A 13,537-nucleotide genomic window follows, 5' to 3' on the forward strand; every position below is an offset into this window, starting at 1 on the left:
TATCTCCTGACTGGGCGGAGGATGGGCCAGGGGTTGTGGCCCCTTGCCCCGGTCTTCCGCGGACGGGCGCAGACGGGCTTGCCTCTGGCACGCCTGTGCACCAGTGGCGCGCCCGCGGTGCGGGACAGCCAGCATCGGATTAAGTAGAGGACGGGGCTCTAGGTCACGTGACCGTCGGAGCTCGGCCTCTCTATGTCCCAACAGGAAGTCAGGCTAACCGGGATTTGATTTTGCCATCGCCCTCCACAACAATCAAGCGGTTGAGCCTGCGGTGGACCAGGGTGAGTGCAAGTGGTGGTTTGAAAGCAATGCAGTGATTTAAAAGTAAAAAGATGCGCCTTGAACAAGCAGCGATTTTTAGTCACAATATCTTTCCTTGGTGTCACCCTCCACAACAATCAGGCGGTTAAGCCTGTGGTGGACCGGGGTGAGTGCACGTGGTGGTTTAAATGCAATGCAGTGATTTAAAAGTAAAAGAGGATGCGCCTAGAACAAGCGGCGATTTTAAAACAAGCAGCGATTTTAAACACAATATCTTTCCTTGGTGTCTAAGACTTACGGTTTTCCTAGCACTCTTAGCGCGCGTCCGCTCATTAGCTCATTAAGCGGGGAGCGAATCTATTTGGAATAATTATAAAATCAATAATCAAACTCAGTCCTCTCCCATTAAAGGTCTGAGTAAATGGTATCGGTGGGGAGCACAATACATTTGCAAAGCCCAGGTCCAAAAGAAATAGGTACTCATTTAGGGAATCCCCATGTGTTGAGTGGGAAATCCCCATGTGTTGAGTGGGATTAACGTATATACAGTTCTTTGTACTGCAGTTAGTGTGCCTCCACTGATGCCAAGCTCTGGCCAGCTCAAGGTCAATCTGTTTGGAAGCCGATCTGAGGGGACACACAGTACAGGACCCACAGGGGTAATGACCCTCCACCGGGGTTAGAGCCCATAGGGTGGATTGTGTGGGGGGGTTGCTTTGCCAGACCTTTGCTTCAGAGGAGGCACAATAACTGCAATACAAAGAACTGTATATACATTATCACTTGCCCATGCAAACATTGGTATGTGGGGATGACTACGAGATCAGTAGTCAAAATTCGAATAGGAGAGCATAAAAGCACCATACGCTGTAGAATAACTAATACCAAACTACTGAGTCATTTCTCAGAAAGAATCACAACCCAGACAGTCTTAGATGGACAATTATCGAGTCTAATCCTAACCGGACAAACAGCACACTATTTAGTCAGGAACAATGTTGGGTCCACAGATTGAAGAGCGACTCAGTGGGGCTGAACGACAAGATACCCTGGGCAGAATTAATGACCTAGAACTAGAGTGTACTTATACCCCCAGGCACACTCCCTAGCACAGTTTGTAGTGACCATAGGTGACACGAGGGTAGATTGCCCACACTTACTTCCTTCCCATTGATAGATGTACCATCACCTACCTATATTCTGCGTGTGCCCCCACCTACACTGTGCAGACAGTGCGGACCCTGGTAGACATTAAAGGTCCATATGGGAAGGGACCCATAACATAACTGGCATTTTGGAAACACCTAGGGAGCCTTCATACTTGATGCAGTCCATGGATAGGATATTACCCAGTACATGTGGCAGCTCAAAAGACTTGGATCAACATGAAGTCACCCACACAATACCACAGGCCCTGCCATCCACAATACTGTAAACAGCACATGGCTTTTCCTACAGCATGAGTATGTGCCACGTAACCTACATCAGCAGAGATGAGGTTGGTTAGAGTACGGCGGCTACACTCCAACCGGGCCGCCTTCTATTACTACTAATCACAGTACCACTTTCTTGATACTTTTAATTTAATCATTGATAATTTATAACCAGACTTATATCCAACAACTATACAGTCTTCCATGTGATATTCGATTTTCTTTTTTGACATTATTTGCCACAAACTGATTACCAGTTAAGTAAGACATTTACATTCTTCCTTTGGCAGCCAGGCACCACTCAAATATGTCCGCCACCGCTCCAATATACTACAGTAACACTTGTGCAGTCTATAGGCATGAACCTCCGGCCTACCACACCCCTTGAAACGTTAGTTCCGCCCACTCTCAGTCTCGCGACTATAACTTGGCAAACCGGACTTTCCGGTAGCATCGGCGATTCACTGGCGGAAGGGCAGTTAACTGGCGTCGACAGGGGCAAGTGAATGTAATGTGTATTCCTTCTATCTCTGCCAAGGATCCAAAGTAAAGTCTATTATAACAATGATGGGCAGACTTTATTCTTCATACATCCACAGAAACTCATCCGCATAACCACAGTGAGCGCTGGCGTGGCCCACCATTCTGAATTAAGGGGAATGCGGTCAAGCTTGCTCACAATTGTTATATGTGTTGTAGATGTATGGCACTACGCCCTTCAATACTGTAGCCACGATTGTCTTATTTTTGAGACACTGGTGATGGTCACATTACGCATTTGTTAAGGCGATTGGACAGTCCGGATCAAAAAGGCAGTGTTGCGTTGAGTCAGCTGTGCCATCACTCTGTTTGCAGTTTGGTTCACGAATGAGGTATATGCATGCAGTATGCCCACCGCGTCTGACTAATATGGCTCACGAACTGCCACGAGCAGCATGACAGTGAAGCCTGTATTCTAATGATTTTAATGATTCAGCACAAACACCACCCTGTAAACCATTAGGTTTACGAATAAGATATGTGTTTGCTAGACACTTACCGCCTCTGGCTATGTGCACCCAGTCCAAGGTGACACCATACCTGTGTGTACATCAGTGCCCGGGAGCAGCTGCACGCTAAATTTGGCACTTATGACTGTCTGGCAGTATGTCCTTATCAGGAAATGCAACTTTGTTAGTATGTTGACAAGGGCATATTTCACTAAGCATGCCCACGAGTATGTCTGTGGATTTTAATGTCTGACTATGAGTACATTCGAGTCCTAGTGATTGCCACCATTAACATGTGATTCACAAGTAGTTCTATATGTCTGTGTGTCTCTCTCTCTTTTTTTTAATCCCTTTTCATATCACTAGGTTGGATTAAGGAACTCAAACCAGATGTTCCTACTTGCGCTTAGATGCATCAACACCTGATTATGGGTACAGTAGGAATACAGGGCATCTTTTCCCTGATTCCTGATCACTCTTTCTTTTACTTTTACCTCATGGTCCTGACGAAGCACTCCTGGATCCATTAGGGACCACCTTTAAGCATGAAACATGTTGACCTAAATCTAGTTTTTCACTCATTCACAATGATTTTGAGAGCAGCAGGAAGACATTCATTTATCCTCTACATTTGCTTCAAGGAGGTGCTCCACATCCTCTGTTTTTTAACCTTACCTTCCAGACTCCCGAATAAAACTAGGTTCTGGGTCCCGCAAAGGTAATTTTAACGCACTCACTGTCCTAGGCCCACACACGCACATGCACAACTGCGGCGTCTCCTTAAAAGATCTCTCCGATAAAGAGCCCTCGTGCGGGGCCCGTGGAGGACAGCAGCGCCACCACCACGAGGAGTAACCACGATGATGAAACATGACACTTGCAAGGGTGTGTGAGGGCACTATATTCAAAAGGAATAATTCCCTCACTGTCGTAAAAATCCAACTTTATTGAGAGAGACTACTCTGACATTCTTTTCGACCACAATAGGTTGCCTTCTTCTCTTTCTTCAGGAACAGTTACCCCTCAGTGAATACTAATAGTAGATTTTACCCCTGCACTATTCAACACTTACCCTACTGTTGCCCTAAAAGTATTATGCGTTGTAATGGTATGCATTGTAATCGTATGCATTGTAATGGAATGCGTTGTAATGGATGTTGCGATGTAAAAATCACGTAAATGCATGCGTTGTAAATGTTTGCATTGTAACGTGTCCTATTCTGGCACACGATAGGTGGAGCTAAATTTGTAATAGGACACCTATAATACTGCCCAGATGACTTGTGCAATACTGCTAGGAGCAAAGTAAATGCAAATTAAGACCGTAACAATTCTTCAACTCCATAAGTGAGGTGAGAGTTGTCAGGTGTGCCCCAGACTGAGGTGTCGTAGTAGTTATGTGCACCTTCAAAATCTTGTCAGTTAGTTTGCCTCACATTTTTCTCTTGGAACCTGTCATTCAAAAGAATGAAAGTAGTCAAAGGGCACAACATTTGTAGCATTAACTTTACATCCAGCAAATCTAGGTAAAGGAGCAATGTAAAGGGGTCGCTAAGAGAGTTGCTTTGCTGTGCTCTGTATAGTCCCAGTCCCTGAATGTGATCAAACCCCTGCCTCTCAACAATACAGGCTGTAGTAATTAATGAAAACTCAACTGCTTAATTATGCTCAATACCCTTCAGATTCACTTAAATAGGAATGATCGCCTTTGGAACATCACCAATGGAAAATTCACCTCCAGAATTTCAACCTTGTCCTTACCCTCAGATGCACAAAAACTGAGAATAAAAAACAATAGCAAAAAAACAAAACATCTGCAGAGTCTCTGTTAATAGCCACTTAAAAAAAAAACAATAGAACGCACTCTACACGGAGAAAAAAAAAGTTGTTATAAACAATGTTTCTACTTGCAACACAAAGATCAGAAAGCCAGTTGCAACTTCAACAGCAATATTAACATTCAGTCTGATTTGTAGGTTGATAACAAAGAACATCCAAAATGCAATATTGGCAGCAAGAACAAAAATTAATAACACAGCAAATCATCCCAAAATCCCTGACAGAGATGACCTAAAAGTGTTTCTGTTGCTTCCAGAATAGAAACGGAAATGCGATTACATGTATAACAATAGAAGAGGAAATAACTAAGCAAAACTAGATCATGCAAAGCGGTCAGGATGGTCCATGTCAAACGTCTATTGCTTCACTGCGCTTGGTTCACAGTACTCACTCGTTTGCTTCATTTTTATCACAGGTATGCCTGTATAATTGCCAGCTTGTAAAGTAGAAAACTAGGGACTTTAAGGTGTCACCTAGCCTGATCATGGCCAGATGTGTGCACGGGGCCACATGGCGTTGAGTAAATAAAAAAAATGAAGTCCAAAATACAGCAGAAAACGGACTACTTTCAAACAAACATTTGCACAGCCATCTAGAGAATTAGTCGAAGGGCAAAAATCCCCAAAGGTAATTGGGGTATTGCCATTATGCCCAAACAGGAAAAGGGGTTGCGAGGAGCTATACCACTGAAGAGAGGAGCGACTCCTCTTTCCAAAACTACTTGCCCATTCCCGCTGTATGTCTGTGACTGGAATGATTAGGCACCGGCACGTTATTGGCACTGGTCATCGTTATTTAAAGAGGCACAGATTTCAGCATCTCATACAAATAAAATTATGGGCGAGGCAGCACTGGAAATGGAAGCCTGTGTTTCCCTCCAAAAAGCATCCGGTATAGAGGATTGTGATTCCAAAGCATGTATCGTTTTAGGGGGCACTGTGGCATCTATAAGGATGCCTCCTCGGAGACCAGATGTTTCTGCAATCACACAGAAGGGATTATTGTAATATGGCCCCTGTTGTATGTGTGGTTACGATGTCCTTACTATCACAGAGGTAGTGCTCTGAGCATGTTGGTTGGGTGGTCCAAACTTGTGGGATAAAATTAACTTTATACTTAGGTCCTGACTAGTATTGAACCAGAAAACCCATTTTCGGTGCAGTCTTTCATTTGGGCAGGATTATTATTCAGGGGGATATATATACAAAGGCACAGGAGTGTATACCAATGATTTACAAGGAAAAAACTGCTGCAGGTGAATGTGTGTGTTATACTGTCAATCAGTAGAATTATGTGTCACTGTCACTGTTCACTTAGTATTCACTTTTTTTACTTTGCTTTGTATGTATCCTTTATTATGTGCACCTAAAACTTGGGAGGGACACTTCTGCAATCTTTAGGCAGGAATCTGTTCCAGAGGGGTATCATTACACCATTGTAAAGTGGAGTTGCTTCCCTTTCCAGTGCTGCTTCTCTCATCATTTTCCATGCCTGTGGGGTGCAGTGATCTGAGTGTTGTCTTAAAAAATGGTGGCTGCTATTGATCTCTAACATATTGTTACCTTGTGGGCTATTTGGAAGGGGTGTGCCGTAATCTTCCCCAAGAAAGAGAAAATAGGCTTTACAGTAACTAGACACTTTGGTGGGTTGGCCCCTATGCCAGCAGGCTGCCCTACCATCCTAAAATATATTCCTGCACAGGGATCATGGGTATACTGTCATTCCTGAGCAGGAACCCATTTAGGAGAGGTACGAATGGAAAGGAAATACTCACCACTTTGCATGTTCTTTTTTGGCTAGGAGAGGTGTATGTCTCCAGACACGCATCGTGCTTAAACTTGTGACCCTTCTTTTCACTGATGTCTAGTGCACTTTCTCACCCTGTGGTAGTCAATCAAGGGGTCTGGGGCCCAATCGTCCCCTCAACAGAGGAACAGGCTTTGCAAGTTTTTTCCCCCAATGCTCGGAAGCTGCCCCCCACAAACAAAAGTCCCTAGAGGCCCATTAATGAGATCATTCAGTAGCATTTTTGTTTTTAGAAATTTCCAAAAATGTCTGACACTATTAAAAGGAAGAATTATTTATACCATAAAGCTCTTAACATTAGCATAATGTAATTTACCTTTTAATATTAGACACTCTTTATTCTTAAGTGATATGTCTAATTCTTCCATAAAAGCAAGTAAATATTGGCATACTTGGAAAAATATTTTGTTGTGTCTAACCTATGTCCAATGTTCAATGTATGGTACCCACATTGATTTCTGCTGCCATAAAACGATTAAAAAGTCTTTCTCTAAGCGTTGAGAGGTATCTTAATATTTTAAGGTAAATCTCAGCAAAATTATTAAAGGTCATGGGGCCAGTATACTAAACCATTCAAGCTTTATTTCGACAATAATGCCATAAAATCAAATTGATGATAAGAATCAAAGGTATCGATATAAAACTTGTCAGGTTATAAGAGACAATCTAAAAACTTAAAATACATATCATAAAACCTTATAAAATCATACAAAGTTCATAACAGTCTCAAAAGGATTAAGTAGCCTATGGCTGTGCATAAGGAAATATGGAAAGTTTTATACAATACATACAGTGATGCTACCTAAGGTCTCTGGGGAGGTGCAACGTTTTTATCTAACTCTCCAAACTGCCATTAGAAAATGAAAGAATACGAAGGCCTTTAATTGGCTACAGTCAGATTTAATAATTCTCAGTGCCATCTTATGTTCTCTAACACCCAGATTGCAGATCAAGGATAGTATCCAGGTTTTTTACTACTCTGGTAGGATGCGCACAAAATAGGACATGCTCAAGGCATTTCTCTGGGGTAGCCACATGAGGGACACCAACAACCCTCCTCCCTGGAGGCGCGCGTCTAGTTGGATTTGAAAGAATGAATGGGCAAAGTTCCATAGTGGAACTGCTGGATCAGTCTCCTCTCCGTAGCATGCTCTATCTCATCCAAGATGTGTTAAATGGTGTGCTTCACTGTAAGGAAGGCATCGGATCCAAGCTTTGTCTGAGAATGTAATGATTCGTCTTTGTGGTGCCAGAACTTTGACTTAATGAGCATCTTGGGAATTTCACCAGCCTTCTCTAGATTGTTCCAGGTACTCTCGCACTCAATCTTAACAAGGGTCGCTTTTACGAATCTCAGCCAGGATACGTTATATGAGCTAATATTATGAAATATTTCTTCTAAGCACTGGTGATAAGATCACAGTTTGGGGGTGGCCCAGATTCTTTTCCAATAAATGATCGGTATTTGTCCTATCATCTCAACAATGGGTCTAAGCCCAAGGTCCAGCCTGAGCAGAAGTAGGGGAGTACTTACAGGCAACCCTGTCAACTGGCGCATAAATTGATTATCTGCCTGCAGTAGTGAGTTCACATCCAAATGTCCCCCAAGTTCTGCACCATAGAGAGCTGTACCTAGGGCCTGGTGCTTGTAGATCTGAATGGCCGGTGGGATAGGACGAAACTGTGAGCCTTGGGATATTTTTACGATTCCCCCATCTACTTTTTCCAGTTTTAGCCTACGCTAGTATATATGAGTGAGCCAGTCTAACTGCACGTAAGTGTGATGCCCAGGTAATCAAATGTGTGTACAAGTTCCAAAGGGGTCCAAATTAGCATAGGATTCGGTCTGGTCGACAGGGATTCAGGACCGTAAACTTGCTTTTCCCTACATTAATATCCAAACCTGTTTGTTTACAGAAGCATTCAAAATGGTCCAATACTCTCTTGAGGCCCACACGTGATTTGAAGAGAAGAAGAGTGTCATCCGCAAACATGAAGGCAGCGACCATCATGTTTGCCAAACTCGGGGAGTCATTTTCACATTTCTGCAAGAAATGGACTAAAGGATTAATATACAGCATAAACAGGGTGGGTGCAAGTACACATCCCTGCCTGACAACTTTATTGACAGGAATGGAATCAGTTAGCTCACTTAAATAGCTGCATCTGACCTGCGTAAAATTATTTTCATAGAGTCGGATAAAAACATCAACAAGGTACCTAGGGACCCCTATTTCAAAAAGCACCTGCCAGAGAGACAATCTCGGGATCAGGTCAAATGTGGATCGCAGGTGCACAGAAAAAACATTGGGACGGCCCATGAATAAAGGAACAGTTTTCTGAAACAATAGCTGGAACTGAAACACTTGTTCTTGTGCGTTCTCGGAATATCGCTGGCAGAGGAGTCAGAATTTCATTGGTAGTCAACCACTCATGGAGGCTGTTTAAGATTATCCTACTAAACAATGTTGGGAGTTATGTGTAAGGCTTATGGGTCTGAAATTAGTTGGTAAGTCTCGGGCTCTCTTTTGTAAGATGGGGATGATTTCCGACCCTGACCATGTGTAGGAATGAGAGCCCCCCTCATTATATCATTGAAGATCATGGCAAAGTAGAGACTCCAAATATCAACTTCATCCAAGAACAAGTCACCAAGGATCTTATCTAGCCCTGAGGCATACTTAGCACTTTTGCATTTGCAAAATGAAAAGGTTGGTAATTGTGAAGGTCTTATGTGTAATAAACTAAACACATAATGGGAGTTAGAAATGGGTTGTGTGGTTAATTAGAAATCACATTTATTGTTTCAAGTCGCAATGGTATCTTTTATTGGATTGCAACCACAATTGAAATGACAAACCATTGATTGGTTACCAACACCTCAAAGGAGGCAGAAATTGATTCGCAAATCAGGGTACAGTATTGGAATGGCCTAAACAAGGACATACCCCTTAATGATGATTTCGCTTTAGATCAGAGTAAAGTGAAATTCAAAACTCACTGTAATCCGAGTTCGAAAAAATCACAAATTGCATCATCCAGTTGCACTGTGTCCTGATGATGGGCTCCGGGACTGGTTGGCTATAAGAGACTAACACGTCAACGATTCCTCCTCTCTAACATCATTTACAGTAATATTTTGTTTATCAGTCCATGTGAAAACTGAAAGTAAGACGAACATTATTCAACTGGACTCAGTATTTAAGAAAGCATATTATTAGGAGGATTTAGCTCTCCCAAATGATTTCATGAGAAGGATTGGATAGTTATATGATCAAATCATGTGGGGGGGCAATGTAGTCCAAACTGTATATCTAACCCTGAATGTTGTGAAAACATTTTTTATGATCAAGAGAAACTTCTGAGTACCAGTATAAAAATATATTTTTATGAGATCAGTACGCCTGAGTGCCTGAGGTTTGATTTTTGTGATTTATGCTCCATTATTAATAACCACTTGGATGCTAATGACAAGGGTAACTCGTCATGGAGTTTCCATTGATTTCAATGGAAATTGCATTAAAGATCCAAAATAGCCTTAGCATCCATGACATTGTGTTGCATATTTAATATTTTTTTTTTGATGATTAGCACAGTATTGGATAGTTTGACCAATGAATTCAGAAGTTTTCCAACAAATAATTCCTCTGGGAACATTGTCTCCTTATATTCATTAATCAGCTTCCTAGGGGAATATTTGGTTGCCCTATTGCGGTTCCAGATTTTGTAATGAGCAGCACCACTGCTGTAGTAGATAACCATTTACAGTTTTCTAGGGAAATTTCATATTGCTAACAGTGCTATTGAATATTTAACAAAACACATTTTTCATAATTAAAATGAACTGACTGAAGTAAGCCAACCTTTTTTGGACCGCGAGGTATCTTCAGAAGACAGAATAACCCAATTGCAAGCTCCTGTAATGTGTACTCTAAAAGAGTTATCATAACCATATATCTTTCCTGAAAAATGAAACCTAGAAATCATGTTGATAATAATAGTACAGATTGAAAGTCTGCATCACAAGGCCTGATTCTTCTTCATTTGGTAAGTTTAATCTAGTTAGTTGCTTTTAAAGTCTGCATTGTTCCAAATAAAACTTTAGACCATAACTTTGAATTGTTTGAAAAATGTGGATTGTGTTTTTGCAAGGGACTGGAAAAGGAAATTTGGAATGATGGTTTTATTAGCTTCTTAAGGTCACTCTGGCTCTAATAGACAGCGGAAGAGCCTGCCACCTTACAAATAGTTGTGTAACTCCATTCGCCTAACAGGAATAAAACCACTGAAACATTACATTCTGGATTGTATATTACATATAGAGAGCAAATACCAGTAAGGTAATGTCAGAAAAATCATATATGGTGGAAGAGGTGTGGCGCCGCGGCCAGGGCGACTGACGCTGGAATCTGGGGACCACGGTTCGATCCCCGGCTCCGGCGGCAGGTCAGCCCAGCACCATGTGACTCTGGGCAATAGCTCGCTTGATCTTCCCGACGGCCCCCCAGCGCCTAGAGACCCTTACGGGTGATTGTGCGCTTTACAAATGTGGACTTTACTTTACTTTATATATGTATAAGTGACATAATGTGCCCTTTGACCACATGGAATTTCGGAAAATAGCATCACATGACTTTTAACTGCTATATTGATCATTTTGCCCTCAATGAAAACTCAAAGTGGCAACATATTAATACAAATATACCATTAATGCCCCTATATATTAATGGTAGTTTCTAGCTCTTCTGAGATTACTCCAATGGGATTTGAAATGTTATGTTCTTAGGATGACCACTAACAACATGTATCTACATTTTTACATATTAAAAACATTGACAATCTTGTTTTTTAAAAAGCAATATCCAATGTACTTAGGTCTGCTAATTGTCCTCTGACTTCTGATCGCATTTTCTTTTTATTGCTTATTTAGGTATTGGCGGTACAGTGAAGAAATGAGAGCAATGGATCCTGGTTATCCAAAACCTATCACTGTTTGGAAAGGAATCCCAGAATCTCCACAGGGAGCCTTTGTTGATAAAGAAAATGGTTAGTAATGTCTTAGGAATTGAGTATGTAGAATTAATTCAAATTTCATTCATTCATATAATGCAAGCCATGGAAAAGGCAAAAGGTCTTTGCCCTAAAAAAGCAGAACTATCAGCTTTACCATTTTTTTCCTTTCTATGCGTATGCAAGGAAGAAAATACGTTTAATTTCAAGATGCCTTCACAATGCACATGTGTACATACGTCACAATGCATGTCCATGCATTGTAATGCTTAGGGGTGCATGCATCATGATGCATGCCTGTGAATGCGTTTCAATGCATATCAGCTATTTTGCTATTTTGAATTTACCATTCCAACATGGTGGCTGACCTGTTTAAGATGGAATAGTAAAAGGTAAAAAATAAAAAACAAAATGGGTGCTAATGCAAAATGGCAGGCAGCACTTTGCAACTTTTGGGCTCTTGTGAACAAATAAAATAGTAATAATGGGGAGGGAAGTAAAAACTGAGCGTAGGGGTGGTTAGCAGAGAAGAATAAAGGGGAACCACATTCACTTATTTTGGAGTCCTGAATACAAAAGAACCAAATAGTCCCCTAAATTAGAACACTGTGAGACTGAAATGCTCCTAGATGGACCAAACACAAATATAGGACAGTAAGTGTTAGGAATTGGGGTTTCTAGTTGGCAGGTTGTTACCCTGTCCATGTAGGGACCCTGCTTCCTAGTCAGAATAAGGGGATACACTTTTAAAATACCTGTGTTCACCCCCTTGGTAGCTTGGCACGAGCTGTCGGACTTATCTCAGAGGCAGTGTGTAAAGGTTTTGCACATAACCAACAGTAATACAGTGAAAATACTACAAAAGGACACAACACCAGTTTTAGAAAAATATGCAATATTTTATCTGTGCAAAATAAGACCCAAAACGATACAAATCCACTACACAGTTCTTAGAAATATCAATAAGCAAACATAGACTTAAAGTAAAGTGCCTTTGAGTCAATAGCTCTGTCCAGGGCTATCACGGCATTGTGAACAACAAGTCCAAACAGTTGTGGCTGACTGCACAGTCGTAGGCAAGCTTCAGTGTCAGGAAGACCCGCAAAAAAGTACCTTTAGAAATGTAGGGCGTCGGGGACCTTGCGATGAGCTCCGAAGAGCTGGCATCGGCAGGCATTGGCTTAGGAGGTCGGTGCACGAGTCGTTGGGCCCTTGAAGCTACACATGTTGCAGATCTAACTTAGTGTGGTTGAAGTTGGGAGCGACGACGGGCGTCAAGGCTGCGGTGCAAAGTGCAGTGGTGCTGTGCCATGAAGCTGCCTTGCACGCAGTAACTCAGTGACATGCGCCCAACGGTGTTGGTGAGACCAGGGCTGCAGTGCAAAGTGGTGCGATGCTCGTTGCGGTGCTGGCAGGTCACCGTGCAAGCATGCTCGTCATCTTTGCTGAAGTGTTGTTGTCAATTGATGAACCGGAGTCGATGGCGCTGGTGTCGGCAGGCCAAGGCTGCGGTGTGGGACAGGGCAGTGCGTTGTGAATTTTATGAGCTGTTCCCCCAAACCACAGTGCAAACAGAGGCATCGAAGTTCATGTGGTGCGTCGTCGCCGGGGATACGGATACCAGGGCAGTGGTGTGAAGCGAGGCGGTGCGAAGTATGGTACCCACAGGTCATTTTGCAAGCAGCAGGTCGCCGGTGGCATCGTCGGGCATTGTGATCGGTGAGACCAGGGTTGCCATGCGATGTGCAGCAGTGCCCTCTACGGTGCCTTCAGGACATGGAGCTGGCAGTGGTGTTGTTGACGGCGTTGGGTTGCTTTTTCTCCTGTTGCAGCACAAAACACACAGTTCCTAGTGCTGGTAGCCAATGAACTTAAAGTATTTCCTGTTACTGAGACTTCTTGAACAGGGGGCAAGCTCTACCTTAAGCCCTTGGAGAAACTCAAATAAAGAAGTTTCAAAAAGTTCAGTCCAGTCCTTTCTCTGCTCAAGACCGATGCAGCCACTGCAGGCCAACACAGCAAAGCACACCAGCAAAGTGGTACTACCTCCTCACAGCTTCTCCAGCTCCTCTTCTGGGCAGGTTCCTTGATCCAAAAGACTTCTAAAGTTCTGGGGTCAGGGCCCAAATATTTATACCACATTTTCTCTTTGTCTTCTTTGTGGAAAGGGTCTCTGAGCCCAGGCCAAACCAGTTCTAC

The 13,537-nt window shown here is 42.5% G+C and overlaps 1 protein-coding gene across 2 annotated transcripts in view; it reads left to right on the plus strand.

Annotated features, from left to right (window-relative positions):
• Positions 1-13,537, plus strand: part of MMP16 (matrix metallopeptidase 16) — a 586,413-nt gene that overhangs the window by 561,382 nt on the left and 11,494 nt on the right. For both annotated transcript variants that reach the window (XM_078687068.1, XM_078687069.1), the window contains one exon: positions 11,259-11,374. In XM_078687068.1, the coding sequence (XP_078543194.1) occupies positions 11,259-11,374 (116 nt within the window). The remainder of the gene's footprint in view (positions 1-11,258; positions 11,375-13,537) is intronic.

Source organism: Lissotriton helveticus, chromosome 4_1 (assembly GCF_964261635.1).
Source record: "Lissotriton helveticus chromosome 4_1, aLisHel1.1, whole genome shotgun sequence".
Classification (NCBI taxonomy): Eukaryota; Metazoa; Chordata; class Amphibia; order Caudata; family Salamandridae; genus Lissotriton; species Lissotriton helveticus.